The 19,596-nt window shown below is 39.1% G+C and overlaps 1 protein-coding gene across 2 annotated transcripts in view; it reads left to right on the top strand.

Moving 5' to 3' along the window:
• EFHC2 (EF-hand domain containing 2) overlaps positions 1-11,639 on the top strand; it is a 238,237-nt gene extending 226,598 nt beyond the window's left edge. For both annotated transcript variants that reach the window (XM_060407404.1, XM_027963069.3), the window contains one exon: positions 8,405-11,639. In XM_060407404.1, coding sequence (XP_060263387.1) covers positions 8,405-8,503 — 99 coding nt within the window. In that variant the 3' untranslated portion in view covers positions 8,504-11,639. The remainder of the gene's footprint in view (positions 1-8,404) is intronic.
• The last annotated feature ends 7,957 nt before the right edge of the window (positions 11,640-19,596 follow it).

Genomic DNA, 19,596 nt, shown 5'->3' with positions numbered 1-19,596 from the left:
AATATACCAGGAAATTTGGAAAACTCAGCAGTGGCTTCAGGACTGGAAAAGGTCAGTTTTCATTCCAGTCCCAAAGAAAGGCAATGCCAAAGAATGTTCAAACTACCGCACAATTGCACTAATCTCACACACTTGCAAAGTAATGCTCAAAATCCTCCGAACCAGGCTTCAATAGTACATGAACTGTGAACTTCCAGATGTTCAAGCTGGTTTTAGAAAAGGCAGAGGAATCAGAGATCAAATTGCCAACATCCATCAGATCATCAAAAAAGCAAAAGAGTTCCAGAAAAACATCTACTTCTACTTTATTGACTATGCCAAAGCCTTTGACTGTGTGGATCACAACAAACTGTGGGAAATTCTTAAAGAGATGGGAATACCGGACCACATCACCTGCCTCTTGAGAAATCTGTATGCAGGTCAGGAAGCAACAGTTAGAACTGGACATGGAACAACAGACTGGTTCCAAATCAGGAAAGGAGTACATCGAGGCTGTATATCATCACCCTGCTTATTTAACTTCTGTGCAGAGTACAGCATGAGAAATGCTGGGCTGGATGAAGCACAAGCTGGAATCAAGATTGTTGGGAGAAATATCAATAACCTGAGATATACAAATGACACCATGCTTATGGCAGAAAGCTAAGAAGAACTAAAGAGCCTCTTGATGAAGGTGAAAGAGGAGAGTGAAAAGCTGGCTTAAAACTCAACATTCAGAAAACTAAGATCATGGCATCTGGTCCCATCACTTCATGGCAAATAGATGGGGAAACAGTGAAAACAGTGACAGACTTTATTTTCCTGGGCTCCAAAATCCTTGCAGATGGTGACTGCAGCCATGAAATGAAAAGACACTTGCTCCTTGGAAGAAAAGTTATGGCCAACCTAGACAGTATATTAAAAAGCAGAGATATTACTTTGCCAACAAAAGTCTGTCTAGTCAAGGCTATGGTTTTTCCAGTAGTCATGTATGGATGTGAGACTTGGACTATAAAGAAAGCTGAGTGCTGAAGAATTGATGCTTTTGAACTGTGGTGTTGGAGAAGACTCTTGAGAGTTCCTTGAACTGCAAGGAGATCCAACCAGTCCATCCTAAAGGAAATCAGTCCTGAATATTCATTGGAAGGACCAATGCTGAAGCTGAAATGCCAATACTTTGGCCACTTGATGTGAAGAACGGACTCATTTATAAAGACCGTGATGCTGGGAATGGTTGAAGGCGGGAGGAGAAGGGGATGACAGGATGAGATGGTTGGATGGCATCACTGACTTGGTGGACACGAGTTTGAATAAGCTCTGTGAGTTGGTGATAGACAGGGAGGCCTGGCGTGCTGCAATCCATGAGGTCACAAAGAGTTGGACACGACTGAGCAACTGAACTGAAGAGTTTCAAGAGCTCTGTGCCAGAAATGGGGACAAAACCAAATATACATTTCTTACTATAAATCACCAGATCATATTGCCAATGTATAAATATTAGGTTCCTCAGGCACTACAAACTCAGGCATTTAGGCAGAAAACATCATGTCCATCTAGAACCTGGAGAAAAGTGACAAAGGTAAATAAACTTGAGGGAAGTGGTATTGATTTTAGAGAAAGGGCGTAGCGGAGCTGGAGCTGTCAGGAAAGCATTGTGTGAGCCACAGGATTTAAAGTGGTCAGAGTTAAAAGAAATGGGCTATTGTTGTTGGGGGTAGGAAATCATTTCCTCCCACCCTTCTAGGTTCTTTTGGCTGGTTTAATAGTTAAAATGAGGTTAAGATGGATTAACAGGAAAAAAAAAACAATTGCTTATATATGAGGAATCCATATAAACATGAGAGATTCCAAAGACAGGTAGAATGAGTTATAGATGTCATTCTTGACTAAAGGACCAAGGAGAAGGGGTTAGGGGTCTGGGACTGCAAAAGAAAAGGGAAGGAAAGCAATTCCCAGGAAGATGAAAAGAGCAAATGTTTGGTAAAGAAATCTTTGCTGGGCCATGCAGAAACAATGAAACACAGAAAGAAATTTGAACAAGCAGACTTTGTGCAGTTCCTCCCTGTCTACTTCACAGGTAGTTATTTGCTCTCTTGGAACAAGCCCTTTATCTAAATTCTTTTAGGCACTTAAGGGGGAGGTAAAAGCTCTTCCTGAGTCTTTTGTTTCTTAAAAATAATCAACTTAAAATAATCCTCATGCCAGAGGCACATTTTGGGGTGGCAGATTTTGCTCCCATACATTAATTTTTCATCTTAAATTGTCCTTCACTTCAAATCTCAGGGCATTTTCCTTGAGTTTCATTTACCCAGGTTTGGCTTTTTGCTAATAAATTTCTCATCTCCAAACTCTTGAGTTATCATTATTCCAATAGAAGTTCTTCTCTTTAGTTTTCTCTTGTTGTTAGGATTTAAATCATGATTGCGTGCTCAAAAATCAAACAAAAATTAAACCAAACAGTTCAAAAATGTTGCTGCCGAATAAAGAATGAAGATCTTCTAATACTGACCTGTTTCATGAGAGAAGATAATTTCATTGTAATGTTATATGTTACATAGTATGTTTCTTTTTTGTATTGAAAACTTCTGTTTAAAAAAAGCCTATCAGGAAATAGTGATTGTGAATGTACATATTTGTACAATGTTCTTCTATAACATGGTAAAATTAAATACAGTCAGCCTTCCATATCCACAGATTCACCCAACCATGGATCAACAGTATTTGGAAAAAAAAGATCTGGAGAATTCCAAATAGCAAAGCTTGAATCTGCCACACACCAACTATTTACATAGTGTTTACATTGTATTTACAGCTATTGCCATGACATTTACATAGTATTAGGTATTTTAAGTAATCTAGAGATGATTTAAAATATACAGGAGGATATACATAGATTGTATGTGAATACTCCACCATTTTATGTAAGGGACATGAGCATCCTTAGATTTTAGTATCTGCAGGAGATCCTAGAACCAAGATACTGAGGAACTACTCTATTACTTAAGAGTGAAAATTGCTTAAAGTCTTATAATGAAATTTTTGAGGACATGTTGAATAGTTGAATTGGATGACTTGATCTTAGCCTTCATTGATTAAAAAGATATATATATATACACATACACACACACACATGCACACATATAAAATACACACACATTTTGTATATGCACATTCAGACACACAGTGATTTACTACTTTAGGGCATAGGAAAGACATTTCTTGAAGTTCCATGTAGTATGAATTACACAGAATACACCCTAGGAGTTGGTTTAGCCATGATCCATCTGAATAGTCATTTCCTTCTTTACACAGCTGGTTGGGTAGTCTGGGCTCAGCCTCCAGCATCCAACAGGAGGCATTCTTGAAAGAGAAGCATAGTGTCCCTTCAAGAATCACAGTTTTTTCTACTTGACTATTCTTGTTGAAAATGATGGGACTAAATGTAGTCATGTAGGATGAGAGCCAGCTGCTTCTGAATAGGCCTGCTCCTTCCCTGGGATTTGGAGGATAGCCCAGCAGATAAGCAGAGCTCTGGAGCCCTCAGACTGGGGTTACGGTCCAGACTCCTCCACTTACTGGCAGTTTGACTTTAGACAAGCTACTTAACCCTTCCCTTGCCTCAGTTTCCTTTTCTGTAGATGAGTATCATAATAATACCTACCTCTTAGGGTTTTCTGCTGCTGTTCAGTTCACTTCAGTCACTCAGTCGTGTCCAACTCTTTGCAACACCATGGACTGCAGCATGCCAAGCTTCCCTGTCTGTCACAAACTCCCAGAGTTTACTCAGACTCATGTCCATCGAGTCAGTGATGCCATCCAACCATCTCATCCTCTGTTGTCCCCTTCTCCTCCCACCTTCAATCTTTCCCAGCATCATGGTCTTTATAAATGAGTCAGTTCTTCACATCAGGTGGCCAAAGTATTGGCATTTCAGCTTCAGCATCGGTCCTTCCAATGAATATTCAGGACTGATTTCCTTTAGGATGGACTGGTTGGATCTCCTTGCAGTTCAGGGAACTCTCAAGAGTCTTCTCCAACACCACAGTTCAAAAGCATCAATTCTTCAGCACTCAGCTTTCTTTATAGTCCAAGTCTCACATCCATACATGACTACTGGAAAAACCATAGCCTTGACTAGACAGACTTTTGTTGGCAAAGTAATATCTCTGCTTTTTAATATACTGTCTAGGTTGGCCATAACTTTTCTCCCAAGGAGCAAGTGTCTTTTCATTTCATGGCTGCAGTCACCATCTGCAAGGATTTTGGAGCCCAAGAAAATAAAGTCTGTCACTGTTTTCACTGTTTCCCCATCTATTTGCCATGAAGTGATGGGAACAATTGCCATGATCTTAGTTTTCTGAATGTTGAGTTTTAAGCCAACTTTTTCACTCTCCTCTTTCACTTTCATCAAGAGGCTTTTTAGTTCTTTTTAGCTTTCTTCCATAAACATGGTATCATCTACATATCTGAGGTTATTGATATTTCTCCCAACAATCTTGATTCCAGCTTGTGCTTCACCCAGCCCAGCATTTCTCATGCTGTACTCTGCATATAAGTTAAATAAGCAGGGTGACAATATACAGCCTTGATGTACTCCTTTCCTGATTTGGAACCAGTCTGTTGTTCCATGTCCAGTTCTAACTGTTGCTTCTTGACATGCATACAGATTTCTCAGGAGGCAGGTGATGTGGTCTGGTGTTCTTACCTCTTTAAGAATTTCCCACAGTTTGTTGTGATCCACACAGTCAAAAGGTTTGGCATAGTCAATAAAGTAGAAGTAGATGTTTTTCTGGAACTCTTTTGCTTTTTCGATTATCCAACGGATGTTGGCAATTTGATTTCTGGTGCCTTTTCTAAATCCAGGTGTTGACTTAAAATCAAATAGATTGCTGGATACTTCTCCAGCGAAGATGAATTTATTTGCAATCATCAGAGAATTGCCATGGGGACCCAAAGAGTCAGACATAGCGATTAAACAACAACAGGAAGAGAAGTGCATTTGGGGGTCTGCAGCCATGATAAGCCATGCACAAGTTCCTTCATGGCAAGGGAAGGAGAATACTTAAGAGGAAAAGGAAATTGGAAAAGTGGTAGCAAACAAAGGGTCCATGTCTTTTCATTGGCTGTGTCCTTACCAGCGAAGAAGAGGAGTTGCTCTTCTTCTCTTGTGTTCTGCTTGTAATGGAGAACATGGAGGCTTCCTCTTCTGGTCTCCTGACTCTATTTAACTGAAGTTTCTGTTTATTAATTTTTTAAGCTGCAGCAATTAAATAGCTCAGTATATCACTTAAAAGAATACCTGTCATATTGTGAATAACCAGTAAATTTATAATCATTGTCATCATCAATCATCTCTTAAACTAAGACTTTATGCTTCAGTTAGAGATGCCAGTTCTTGGTGCTCTTTGGATTCTGATTCTGCATCATCATTATTAATTATCACCGTTTTACATATAACCCATGTTTCAGTGACTTCCACCTCTTTGCCCATTTCTGGAGTTTAGGTCTGTGCTATACAGAACCCTGTTTCCAGATATTTACCAGAATCTTTACCTCGCTGTCTTAGGGGTACCTCAAATTAAAATGCCCCAAACTGAGCCTAGTTTCTCCCTATGATCATTATTTCCCAGTTAAATATGTTTAAAACTTATCTTCTTTGTGCTTTTTTATTTTCTTTACAATGTTGCCCCCCCAACACACGTCGCTCAATTCTTGTCTACCCAAAACCTCAGAATGTGAACTTATTTGGAAATGGAATCTTTGCAGATACAATTAAAACACCTACTAAAAGTTAAAATGAGCTCATACTGGATTAGAGTGGCCCCTAAATCCAGTAATTGTTGTCATAAGAAGGCTATGTGATGACAGAGACACACACAGACACCCGGAGAACAAGATAGAGGCAGAGAAGGGAGTGATGTATCTACAAGCGAAGGAACTCAAGGGATAGCCATCAACTCCCGGAAGCTGGGAGAGGGGCATGGGACAGTCTCCCTTAGAGCGTCCAGGAAGAGCCAGCCCTGCCAGCACCTGGATTTTGGACATCTGGTCTCTTCATGGTGACAGAATGCATTTTGTGGCTTTAAGCCTCTCAGTTTGTGGTAATTTGTTATGGAAGCCCTAGGAAACTAATACAGACATCGTCAGCTGTTACCAAATTTAGAAGTCTTAGAACCATCCTTATCTGTATTAGTTTATAAGGTCACTGAGCATATTGAATTAGGGGGCCTAACCTACTCCAGGATGACCGCATCGAGCTAATTACATCTGCAACGACCTTATTTCCAAATAAGGTCACATTCTGAGATATCAGAGGGTTAGGACTCCAACATGTCTTTTTTGAGGGGACACAATTCAACCTATAACTTGACCTCTTTCTTTTATCACCACTGTGCATCAGTCACCTTCCAGGTATTGTGTGTTCTACTGCGGCAGAGTCTTTCAGATTTAGTTCTTATTCACCCCAGGCTCAGCTGCACTGGTTATGGCATAGTCATCTCTCCCTAGGATTATTGCAGTAACCTCCAAAGTGATTGTCCTCCTTCCTTTCATTCTTCATACATCCAATGAGTTACCTAATAAACTTCTAATCCAGTTTCACTGAGATCCACCGTTGACTTTCCCTAGCAATAGCATAAAGCATAAACTAGCACAGAAGGCTTCAAGTTTGGCCCTGCCTTTTCCATCCAACTGTCTCTCTTCTCGCTTTGTACTCTGTACCCCAGACCAACCAGGATACTCACCCTTTCTTGAAAAAGGACTTTTTGGGTCTCCAGGCCTTTGCTTATACTATTCTCTATGCCTGGAACAGCCTTCATCACTTTAATCCCCTGCTTAACTGCTTGCTGCTCAAGACTTCTCTGGTGGCTCAGTGGTAAAGAATCTGCCTGCAATGCAGGAGACGCCAGTCGTTGGATTGGGAAGATCCCCTGGAGATGTAAATGGCAACCCACTCCAGTATTCTTGCCTGGGAAATCCCATGGACAGAGAAGCCTGAAGGGCTACAGTCCATGGGGTCACAAAGAGCCGGACCCAACTTAGTAGCTAAACAACACATCAACAAACTGTTCCTCATCCCATAAAGCCCAAGTGAAATATCACTTTCTCAGGTTGCTTCCACATCACATAGAAATATGGAGCCCTTACCTGTATTTGTGTGGTACCTTGTGGCTCCAGATACTAATTTGGCACTAGGAGAGATTTAACAGCTCTTATATACAACAGTTAACCTTGACAATAGAAATAGAGGTAGCTATAGTTATGGACTTACCTCCTCCACCATTGATAATAATATTAATTAGCCATTGCAGCATAAATAAAAGTATGTATATGCCTATGTGTATATAGAGTTGTATATACAAGATTTTTGAAATCTCCTTAACACGTTTATTATTACATAATTGCATTTTGTTACAAGCCACCTTAGCCAAATAATTCTTTTTTTTTAATTTAATTTTTAGTTTTTTATTTTTTTTTAGTTTTTATTTTTTAATTTTAAAATCTTTAATTACATGAGTTCCCAAACATGAACCCCCCTCCCACCTCCCTCCCCATAACATCTCTGTGGGTCATCCCCATGCACCAGCCCCAAGCATGCTGTAGCCTGCAAATAATTCTTAAACCTCTTTAGAGTGAAGGTGTTTAGCAAATATATATACACATATATGTATCACATAATATGTGTGTGTGTGTGTGTGTGTGTGTGTGTGTGTGTGTACGCATGCACTCACTCAATCATGTCCAAGTCTTTGCGAGTCCGTGTACTGTAGCCCAGTAGCTCCTCTGTCCTTGGAATTTTCCAGGCAAGAATACTGGAGTTGGTTGCCATTTCCTTCTCCGGGGGATCTTCCCCACCCACAGATGGAAGCCAGGTCTTCTGCATTGGCAAATAGATTATTTACCACCGAGCCACCTGGGAAGCCCATGATATATCATGCATGCATGTGTGGGGGCTTTCTCCACCTGTGCGGTTCTGGGACCAGCAGCATCTTGGGCCATGTTCTTCTCATGGTGATGGCAGAGGTACAAAGGCCAAGCCAAACCATTCTAGCACATTAAGGCCTCTGTTTGTGGCATATCTACTAGGATGACATAGGCCAGAGCCAGCCATGTGGCCAAATTCATGCCAAAGGGAAAAAGGACTCCTTAGGAAACAGGATTCCATAGGAGGTTCGGCAAATTCACACGGCAAAGAGCACAGTATATATAATTCTAATACAGGGAAGGACAAGGGACCAAGTATAAGAATCCAATCTACTGTGGAGTCCTGATGATCTGAAAGTCAATGAAATGTCTACTTGGAAAATAAACTACTTAGCCAAGAGCTTATATAAATGACAAGGAACAAACAATTTGATGTTGCATTTATAAAACTGCACTTTCAAATGTAGTTCTAATTATATCCTTCTTTGTGTTTTTTTCCCAGAGATGTGAAGATGAGTGGCTTGGGATGCCATCACCTATTCCTGTGAAACGCATTTACTATTTAAACCTTTTAAAGGATGTGTTTGGCTTAGAAGAGTAGTAACCATGCAGTTTTGGTTAACTTCCTTTGATTTTCTAATTTCCTGCTTTAATTTTTGCCAAGTTTATTTCAGTAGGTATAATTCCATTAAACAAAAGAGACAAGGTTCATATTGAATTAAAATCCATATTCCAAAATTAATCTCCTTTTGTCATTTCAGGTTTTCAGAACCTCATATTGCTGATGTACCTGCACTATTAAAAATGCCATTTAAAGAAACATTGAGCATTTTTTTATTATATATATGATTTATTAATACCAAGAACCTTACAGTAATTTTCTATCCAATGTAATTTGATTAATTACAGCACAAAAAGAAAATGACTTTTGACAGCTATATAAGACAATATAAAATCAAATTATATCAGAACAATAAGTTGTGATTCTATTAAACATTTTTTGAAATCTTTTTGACAGACACTTATTACTTACATAATTAAACTTTGTAACAATTCACCTTTTCAAAATAATCCTTAAACCTCTGTAGAGTGAAGATATTTATTTTTTCTGAAATTAACAAAGCTACAAGAAGAAAAAAGACCCCTCCCCTACAACATACAAACACACACACACACAATTTGAGAAAGTAGAATATATGCAGTTATTTTTTTAAAACTTACACAATTTAGAAATATATTGTTGTTGTTTAGTCACTAAGTTGTATCTCACTCTTTAGCAACCCCACAGACTATAGCCCACCAGGCTGTTCTGTCCATGGGATTTCCCAGGCAAGAATACTGGAGGGGGTTAATGCATGTGTATATAATTACAGTATGACCAAAACTGTATTATGTCTGAAATATTTAAGGATGCGAATGTTGAGGATCCTGAGAGGTTGTTTTTGGTTCATTATGTACACATACATAACCACCCAGAGGTTTTAATATTCTAAGACTGTGACATGTTTCCCTTTTGCTTTTCTCTAGTTCTCTTTTTCTTCTAGGACTATGCATTATGAGTCTCAGCAGAGCTTTGGTCATGCAGTGTACATTTGATTACACCTCATAATCACGGACCTCTGGGAATTCACTGTGACAAATTTGTCTCAATCTACCCCGTTCTTCAGTGTTGGGTACTGAGTATCATAAACCCAGTTGCCTGGTGTTTTTAGAGACGATGGAAGCCTGTGGAGAAAGGTCTTTAACACTGACCCAGGGACTGCTCTGAGAGGAGGAAGAGGAACTGACGGCATCTCAAGGGCCTCTTCTATCTTCTTATTCTTTCACCCTACGTTTGCAGTGTTTTGCCTAGAAATGAGCTGGCTTCTTGACACTCAGATGTACCACTTTGCTCGACAACAATGACTGCTTCATTTTTAAAATTTGAAGTTCATCAGTAAACCATTTCTATACATAAACCTAGGATAGTTCTACATGTGCCATTGTTAAAATAGATCTCATAGGATTTTCCAATAAACTAGAATACTCAATTTGTATACTAGAACCATTTACCCATAAAGTCTAATTTTGACTTTTTGATTTTTGTCCCAGGTTTTTTTTTTTTTCTTTAAGACAGCTGACAGTGCCAAGCTATTTTGTCACTTTGAGATTTTCCATTCCCCAGAGAGCAAGCTTTTAGAAGGATGACACTTTCCTGGAACTTTTCGGGCTGACACATTCGTCACTTACCTATTCAACTCTTCAGTCTTTCCCTCAAGATTTTAAATGTGTAGATAATTTAGCCCTGATACAGGCTTGTAATAAAGTTCATTTGAGAAGTGGGAGGAGAAAAGGGAAGGAAGCAAGCCAGTGATATGCTCCTGAGTTTGTAGGATGACAGCTGCTTGTTCTGATACATACATGTGTGTGTCACTGCCCTGGTTATTCACAGAACAAGTCCACAATTAGCAATTAAATGGCCATTATAGGAATCATGTGGATAAACATGATACATTGTAGTCATACAGACACTTTAAATGATTATTCTTTTTATAACAGCTATATACTGAAGGAGATTTATAATTTAGAGATAATATGCCCATTAGTAAAGTTTATGACCCAATAAACAGCCCCCATTAGTTAATAAATGCCAAAGCCATAAAAACAAAGATTATTAATAGAATTTTTATACCTCCCTCTTTTGCTGGTGGTCTCAAGACACTGAAGGGAAATGCTATCTTAGGAAAAACATTTATTCTCGTTATGTAAATATCAGTGAATTGTCTTACAATCCATCTGGAAATCTCCCAGCCCCCACCTCCTTGGTCCCAGGTGGTCCTGAAATGCTGACGCAGTCTGCTTAGGTTTCAAGCTGTTGATAACTCTGGTTTTCAACACAAATAAACTCTGTGACTCAAATCTTTGGGAGGTGTGGGAAAGATGGCTGTAATTTTGGTCTTTACCCTCTGAAAAAGGGAAATCCCAACTATTGCCATTATTCCAGAGTGTGTGTGTTCATCACTAAGTCATGTCTGACTCTGCGACCCCATGGACTGCAGCACACCAGGCTTCCCTGTCCTTCACTATCTCCCAGAGTTTGCTCATTTCATGTACACTGAGTCAGTGATGCTATCTAACCATCTCATCCTTTGCCACCCTCTTCTTCATTTGCCTTCAATCTTTCCCAGCATCCTATGGTCTTTTCCAGTGAGTTAATTCTTTGCATCAGGTGGCCAAAGTATTTGAGCTTCAGCATCAGTCCTTCCAGTGAATATTCTGGGTTGATTTCCTTTAGGATTGACTGGTTTGATCTCCTTGCTCTCGAAGGGACTCGCAAGAGTCTTCTCCAGCACCACAATTTGAAAGCATCAATATTCCATAGTAATACCTTTTAAAAGTTTCACCACCTTTGCACACACTTAGGTTATTAGCTGCTTCTTTTCTTTCCTCTGAAGAAGAGAAATCACAACTATTGTCATTGTTCATGGGTAATAATATTTTAAAGAAGTTTCACTACCTTTGCATATACTTATATTTTTAGCTGCTAATATTTCTCATTTTGATGGAAAAGCTGGTGCTGCCTCTTGATGTCTGGGTGAGTTGAAGGTTAATATAGGCAAACCTTTTGTACTAAGAACTAACTTTTGTTTTAGTATTCCTGGAACTGTGGGAATGATTGATAAAGTCATTTGAAAGCCCAAATTGAATCGTGTCTTTTCATAAGAAACTGATTAAAAGCTGTTGCAGTTCCCTTTAAATGGTTTGCTGAGTCATTGTTGTAAAGTATGGATGTTGTCAGCAAATGACTAATTTTCAGTGTTTATTTGCCTTCCCCCCCCCCCAGCTTTTTAACCTAACTAAACCATTTGGACCCAACTGAAGAGCCTTGTGGCTATGTTTATTGGTCGATTTATTTATGTATTGAAGTATAGTTGATTTACAATGTTGTGTTAGTTTCTGGTGTATAATACAGTGATTCAGTTATACACATATATATTCTTCTTATATTATTTTCCATTGTGGTTTACCACAGGATATTGAATATAGTTCCCTGTGCTATAGAGTACAGCCTTACTGTTTATCCATTCTGCATATAATGCTTTGCATCTGCTAACTTCCAAACTCCCAATCCACCCCTCCCCTACCGTGCCTCCCCCTTGGCAACCACAAATCTGTTCTCTGTGTCTGTGATTCTATTTCTGCTTTGTAGATAAGTTCATTTGTGTCATATTTTAGATTCCACATATAAGTGATCTTATATGGTATTTGTCTTTCTCTTTCTGACTTACTTCACTACAATATACTTCAGTATAATAAGCTCTAGGTCCATCCATGTTGCTGCAAATGACATTATGTTATTCTTTTTTATGGCTGAGTAGTATTCCATTGTATATATGTTGAATATATCACATATTCTTTATCCACTCATCTGTTGGTGAACATTTAGATTGTTTCCATGTCTTGGCTCTTGTAAACACTGCTGCTATGAACATGGGGCCTTTTTGAATTACAGTTTTGTCCTGATATATGCCTAGGAGTGGGATTGCTGGATCATATGGCAACTCTATTTTTAGTTTTTTGAGGAATCTCCATGTTATTTTCCACAGTGGCTTCATCGATTCGTTGACTGATCCTCACTAAAATAAAATTTTAAACAATAGAGAGATGAAGAGCATTGTAACTTTTAAGTATTACAGTAGTTTAAACAGTTTGCCTACTTTAGTGTGTGCATTGCCTCTGATCCAATTAATGTCACACACACCATTCTCGGTCTTTTTTTGAAGTCAGTTTGGGGGGAGGTTATATTGCTTCCAGGCTTAAAGGATACCTCAGTCGTCATTTTAGGATATTTACATTGCCCTTCCTTCTTTAAAATAGTAGGGAATTATTGAACAAGATGATACCCAGATTTTTTAAAAAAACAACCTTGCCTTTCCAACTTCAGTTTATTTATCTTAATTTGAGTGAGGATTGCTTCATCATAGCCTTTTCCACTTGTTCCTCATTTTGTCCACTCATTCTTCCATATATTATGATTTTGCTCTTGAGTTTGGCAGTTGGCATCTTCACTAGTAGTTTAATGAAATAGTAGGGTTTTTCACAAAATATTTATGATGCTGAATAGTGCAGAATCCATGGAATAATGAATAGTCATGTTCCCAATTATCCATATATTGCTTTGGGTTAAGAATGTAGATTTCTGAATTTGAATACCCTGCAGAATTGGTCTGTAAATGATCTTTCAGACAAACAGCTTCCAAATGATGGTGTTAAACATAAACTCAAGTGATGAGTCTCTGCCCTGATGTTTGTGTGGGCCACATTTGTGTTGCTTCCAGTTGAAAGCAGGTTAAGACTTTTTCAAAAATAAGTCTCTTCAAGTTGACAGCATCTGGAAACATGGTACTTTTTAATTCCCAAGAGAATGTGATGTATAAAAATGGAAAACCTACTGAGGCAAGATCAATGAAGCTATTTAACAAATAAACCTGGAGTGATAATGGAGCAAACATTATTACAAAGGGTAGCACTGACTGTGCAACTAGTTTAAACGAAATTGTAATTCACACCCACTCACATTCTTCTACCAGGTTATATATTGGTTTAAATAAACATCTTCATTTAAAATTCAATTAAGTTGCCCCAAACTAAGAGTTCTAATGCGAGGATGTACATCTTCTTTGCGTTTGTTCCTGGTCCCTGGAAGTAAAATTCCTTCCAAGGGAACTTTCCAGCCCATTGTGTGTCTGGTGCATGGCACAGGAAGCCAAGGGTCAGCACTGCTGCTCAGAAGCAACTGGAAACGGCTGAAAAATGTGGCTGATGAAAAACTCCACAGTGGCTCTGCAAGCGGAGAATTAATGACTGGCTAGAATCAGTAGGAGCCTTTACTTCTAAATACTCATTAGTTTAAGCAGTGAGGCCTGATGTTATGCAAGTTATAGAGGGAAAAAGGGACCGCCATTCCCCATTGTCTATTTTGAACAGAATATGCACATTTAACTCAAAGTGGTGAATGGTTCAAACACATCAAACCAGCTATTCATCAATCTCCCAGCTTCCTGAGCACCGCTTTGCTTCTGTGTAAACCCAACAATAGAGGAAATGCTTGTTATGACCCCACTATAATATTAAAATCCAGAGGGGCTGATGGCTTGGTGAAAAACAGAAAATACATTCTCCTTTTTAAAGAGTTCTACCAAAGTCATCTTTGTGTTTCCTTTTTTTCCTACTTTGCCTGTCCAAGAACAGCTGACTGAAATAGGAACTTGATTAAATTACTTTTGCCTGCCTTTTTTCTCCCTTGCTGTGAAGCCACTCACTGAATACAGAACCGGAGCTGACAAGCCATTTCAGACTGCTGCAGATAGCCCCAGTTTCAACCATGACCAGAGTGGAGAGAAAGAAGGGAAATGGCAAGACATAAGACCATTGCAGAGAGGAGCCCAAGGAGAATAGGGACCACCTTGTGTGCGTAACTCACATTAAAGAGCTGGAACTTCATCCTAAGGGCACGAGAAGTTACTGAAAAGATTTTAAATCTGGAGAATGAAAAGATCACGTCTGCATTTAAAAATCTCTGGCTGCTCTCTGTGTGTGAACTACGAGAATGAGTTTGGCAGTGAGAAGGCCGACTAGGAGGCTGTTGCCAGAGCAGTGATGGCTGGTTTGAGGTTGCTAAAAAGTGAATAGATTCCAGACACATTCAGGATGTTGAAGATGAGGGAGAAGCTGAAATCAAAATTAGGGTTGAGTCATTTTGGCAGCTGGGTAGGTGGAGTTGCCAATCATTGTGCTGGGATATACTGGGAAAAAATCAGATTTGAGGGGGAGTCAAGAATTCTGCCTTGGGCATAGGAAATTAGAGTGCCTGTGGAACAGAGAAGTGGAGATGTTGATAAGGCAACTGGATGAACAGGGCTGCAGAATGGCCAGGGCTGAAGTTGGCACGTTTGAGGGTCATTGTGAGCACAGGTAAGATTGGCTAGAGGGGTACTTATTGTCTGAGAATCACAGTGTCTAGTGTATTACTTACTGATGTTTTTAAAAGAGGTTTTATTGGCATACAATGAACTGTACATATTAAAGTGTACAAGTTGATAAACTCACACATCTGTATACCAGTGAAACGTCAACCCAATCAAGATAATGAACTTCTTCCCTCCAAATTTCCTCACACTCCTTTGAAATCCCTCCTCTTGTGGGGCAGGAAAAATAATTCTCCCTCCACCATTCTGAGCTCTCGGGTGAAACCCAATATAATAAAAGACAGATTACCAGAGGAAATACCCCAGAATGTGGGAGATATCCAATTAGTAACTCTACAGAGTGGTCCTAGGTGCGTCCCTGGTGGTGCTAGTGGTAAAGAATGCACCTGCCAGTACAGGAGACACAGTTTGATCCCTGGGTCGGGAAGATCCCTTGGAGGAGGAAATGGCAACCCACTCCAGTATTCTTCCCTGGGAAATCCAATTGGCAGAGGAGCCTGGCGATGGGGACACAAAAGGTTGAACATGACTGAGAACACACACGCACACGCACACGCACACGGTGACCTAAGCTACTACTTTAAATACCACTCACCTTCAGCTAAAGATAGAATAAAGGTGTGTGTTGAGGGGAGGAGAGCCCTTATGGAAGATTATCAGGAAAAGCAAGGTAAACAAGGGTAAGATTTGTTTTGCAGATAGAAATCAATGCCTTCTTCATTATTAGGAGTTTCTTGTGATTTTGAGCCATTCTCGCTTCCTGGTACAGAGAGGAAGACATCCTTACAAATGGAGATTTCCATTATAGATATAAATGTCTCTACAGAAGGATAGCTCGTTTACAGAACTTCTCCTGTGTCTGCTGTGATTATTTTTCAGACTAGTCAGCTCAAAATAATTCTTATGCCAAAGAGGAATATTTAGGGGTGATTCTGCTAGTCTTCACCCTCTGCTTTCTGTCACTATAGAAAAGTTAGCATTCTCTAGAATTTTATATAGATGGAATTATACAGTATGTACTTTTTTGGGGTCTGGTTTCTTTTACTCTGCATAATTGTTTTGAGATTCATCCACATTTTTGCATATACCAGTATTTCATTTCATTTTATTGCTGAGTCCATTGTATAGATATGCCAAAGTTTAATTCATTCAGATGTCGATGGAAATTTAGGTTATTTTAATTAACTACCTATTACAAATAAAACTGCTGTGAACCTTGGTGTACAGGTTTATGTGTGAATGTATGTTTTCATTTCTCTTAGATAAATACCTAAGAATAGAATGTGTGCTTAGTTGCTGAGTCATGTCTGACTCTTTGTGATCCGATGGACTGTAGCCCATCAGGCTCCTCTGTCCATGGGGCTTCTCCAGGCAGTGGGTTGCCATGCCCTCCTCCAGGAGGTCTTCCCAACATGAGGATCAAACCCAGGTCTCCCACCTTGCAGGTGGATTCTTTACCAACTGAGTCACTAAGGAAACCAGAGTAGAATGGCTGGAATGGAACCAGAGTAGAATGCAGAGTAGAATGGCTGGATCTAATGGTTGATACATATTGTTAAATAACAAAATTTTGACAAAATTTTTGACAAAAAATAAAAATTTGATAAAAATGAGTATATTTAAAGACCCAATTGACTTTATTAAATGACTCGTGAATGGGGCAGCATCTCATCTAGCACACAGGAGCTCTGCTGAGCTATAGAAAAGGTAAAGTTTTTAAAGGTGGAAAGGGGGCAGAGAAAATAAATTATTAGCAAGGAGTGCATTGTTTCAGGGAAGGTCACCCCCCTAAGGGGAACAGAAGGGGCCTATTCCGGGGGTGAGGAGAGATTACCTCACCAGGGCTGACTAGATAATTCTAGGTTGACTGGCTAAATGTTAACATTCCTGGGGGGCGGGTCAAGACTGCAATTAGGTTAGGTATTAAGTCTTGGTTTTTCTGACATAGGGTTTAGCACATTATTTTCTTCCTGCTTTCTCCTTTTTCAGCTCAGTTCAGTTCAGTTGCTCAGTCGTATCCGACTCTGCAACCCCATGAATCGCAGCATGCCCAGCCTCCCTGTCTATCACCAACTCCTGGAATTCACTCAAACTCATGTCATTGAGTTTGTGATACCATCTCATTATGATACCAACTCATTGAGTCAGTGATACCATCCAGCTATCTCATCCTCTGTCATCCCCTTCTCCTCCTGCAACCAATCCCTCCCAGTATCAGGGTCTTTTCCAATGAGTCAACTCTTCACATGAGGTGGCCAAAGTACTGGAGTTTCAGCTTTAGCCTCAGTCCTTCCAATGAACACTCAGGACTGATCTCTTTTAGGATGGACTGGTTGGATCTCCTTGCAGTCCAAGGGACTCACAAGAGTCTTCTCCAACACCACAGTTCAAAAGGATCAATTCTTCAGCGCTCAGCTTTCTTCATAGTCCAATTGTCACATCCATACATAACCACTGGAAAAACCATAGCCTTGACTAGAACGACCTTTGTTGGCAAATATCTCTGCTTTTGAATATGCTGTCTAGGTTGGTCATAACTTTCCTTCCAAGAAGTAAGTGTCTTTTAATTTCGTGGCTGTAATCACTATCTGCAGTGATTTTAGAGCCCCCCAAAATAAAGTCTGACCATGTTTCCTCTTCACTTTCTGCCGTAGGGTGGTGTCATCTGCATATCTGAGGTTATTGATATTTCTCCCAGCAATCTTGATTCCAGCTTGTGCTTCCTCCAGCCCAGCATTTCTCATGATGTTCTCCTTTTTAGCAATGTTTAACTTTTTCAGTAACTGACAAACTATTTTCCAAAGTGATCGTACAATTTTACTTTCCAGCATTGTAGGAAGTTCTAGTTCCTCCATGTTTCTGCAAATACTTGGTATGGCCAATCCTTTTGATTTTAACCATTCTAATAGATATGTAGTAGTAGCTTGTTATGAGTGCTTATTTTCTTATTATTGAATTTTGAGAGTACTTTATATGTTCTAGATACAAGTCCTTCATTGGATATGTGATTTCTAAATATTTTCTCCCAACCTGTGGTGGTCTCTTCATTCTCTTGACAGGGTGTTTAGGAGGGCCAATGTTTTAAATTCTAATTAAATCTATTTTATCAATTTATTTTTTATGGGCTGTGCTATTGGTGGTATACCTAATGAATCTTTGCTAGACCAAGGTCCCAAGGGTTTTCTTTTGTGTTTCTTCTAGAAATTTTATAGTTTTAGGTTTTTCACTTAGTTTTGTAATCCATTTCTAGTTAATTTTTGTTATGATAAGAGATATGTCTCCAAGGTTTTTTTTTTTTTTTGGCATATGGATATCCAATTGCTACAGTACCATTTGTTGAAAAGATTTATCATTTCTCCATTGAATTGCTTTTGTACCTTTGCTGAAAGTTGGTTTTTGATATATGTGAAGATCTATGTCTGGACTTCTATTCTGTTTCATTAATTTATGTGTCTATATTAATATCACAGTGTGTTGATTACTGTAGCTTTATAATAAGTCTTGAAATTAATAGTTTTAGTTCTCCAGTTTTGTTCTTCTCTTTGTTCAATTTAATGTGTACAGCATATTAACTTGATACATTTATATATTGCAGGATGATTACCATTGTAATGTTAGGTATCACCTCCATCATATCACATAATTACCATTCCTTTGTTGCAGAAAAAACATTTAAGATCTACTCTTAGAAACTTTTAAGCATATATAATACAATGTTTTTAACTGTAATTACCATGCTGTACATTAGATTCCTTAGAACTGATTCATCTGTTAGCTAGAAGTTTGTACCCTTTGACCAACATCTCACCATTTCCCCATCCCAAGCCCCTGGTAACCATTTCTCCACTATCTGTTTTTCTGAGTTTGACCTTTTTAGATTCCATATATAAATGAGATTATACAGTATTTGCTTTCTTTGTCTGACTTATTTCATTTAGCATAATACCTTCAAGGTTCATCCATATTGTTGCAAAGTGGCAGGGTTTATAGCCTCAGATTATTGCCTTGAAAAAGTTTCTGGCCTATGGCACAAGAAGAGGGAAACCAAACAGAATATAATGTCCTTTCTGACTAGAAGAGATGGAACCGAGAGTCTAGAAATACCAAGTTTGCTAGAGTTCAGAAGGAATATTACTTGAGAAGAGACTGCACAGAAACAGAACTTCAGAGATCTTCAGACGGTTCCTTGAGTATTCAGCTGAGTACTGAGCAACACATGTGTCTGAGGAAACTACCCAAGACGGGAGCAGAGAATGGTACTTAGTGTTCACACAAAGCTGATAATAGTGCCTCTTCTCAACAAACCAGGCTGTAAAGTCTCAACATTCATGGAGAATTGTACTCAAAAGTTTCTTTCCCCAATAATGAAGAATGAACTTTAGATTAAAATTAACACATTTTAAAAGCAACACCTACATCAACATGAATCCACCATGTGTGTACACGTGTTCCCAATCCTGAACCCCCCTCCCACCTCCCTCCTCATACCATCCCTCTGGGTCATCCCAGCGCACCAGCCCCAAGCATCCTGTATCCTGCATCGAACCTGGACTGGTGATTTGTTTCTTATATGATATTATACATGTTTCAATGCCATTCTCCTAAATCATCCCCCCCTCCCTCTCCCACAGAGTCCAAAAGACTGTTCTATACATCTGTGTCTCTTTTGCTGTCTCGCATACAGGGTTATCATTACCATAATGTAAAGTAATTAGCCTCTAATTAA

Source organism: Ovis aries, chromosome X (assembly GCF_016772045.2).
Source record: "Ovis aries strain OAR_USU_Benz2616 breed Rambouillet chromosome X, ARS-UI_Ramb_v3.0, whole genome shotgun sequence".
Lineage (NCBI taxonomy): Eukaryota > Metazoa > Chordata > Mammalia > Artiodactyla > Bovidae > Ovis > Ovis aries.
The sequence above is the reverse complement of the archived record's forward strand: the minus strand, read 5'-3'. Positions and strand labels throughout refer to the sequence as shown.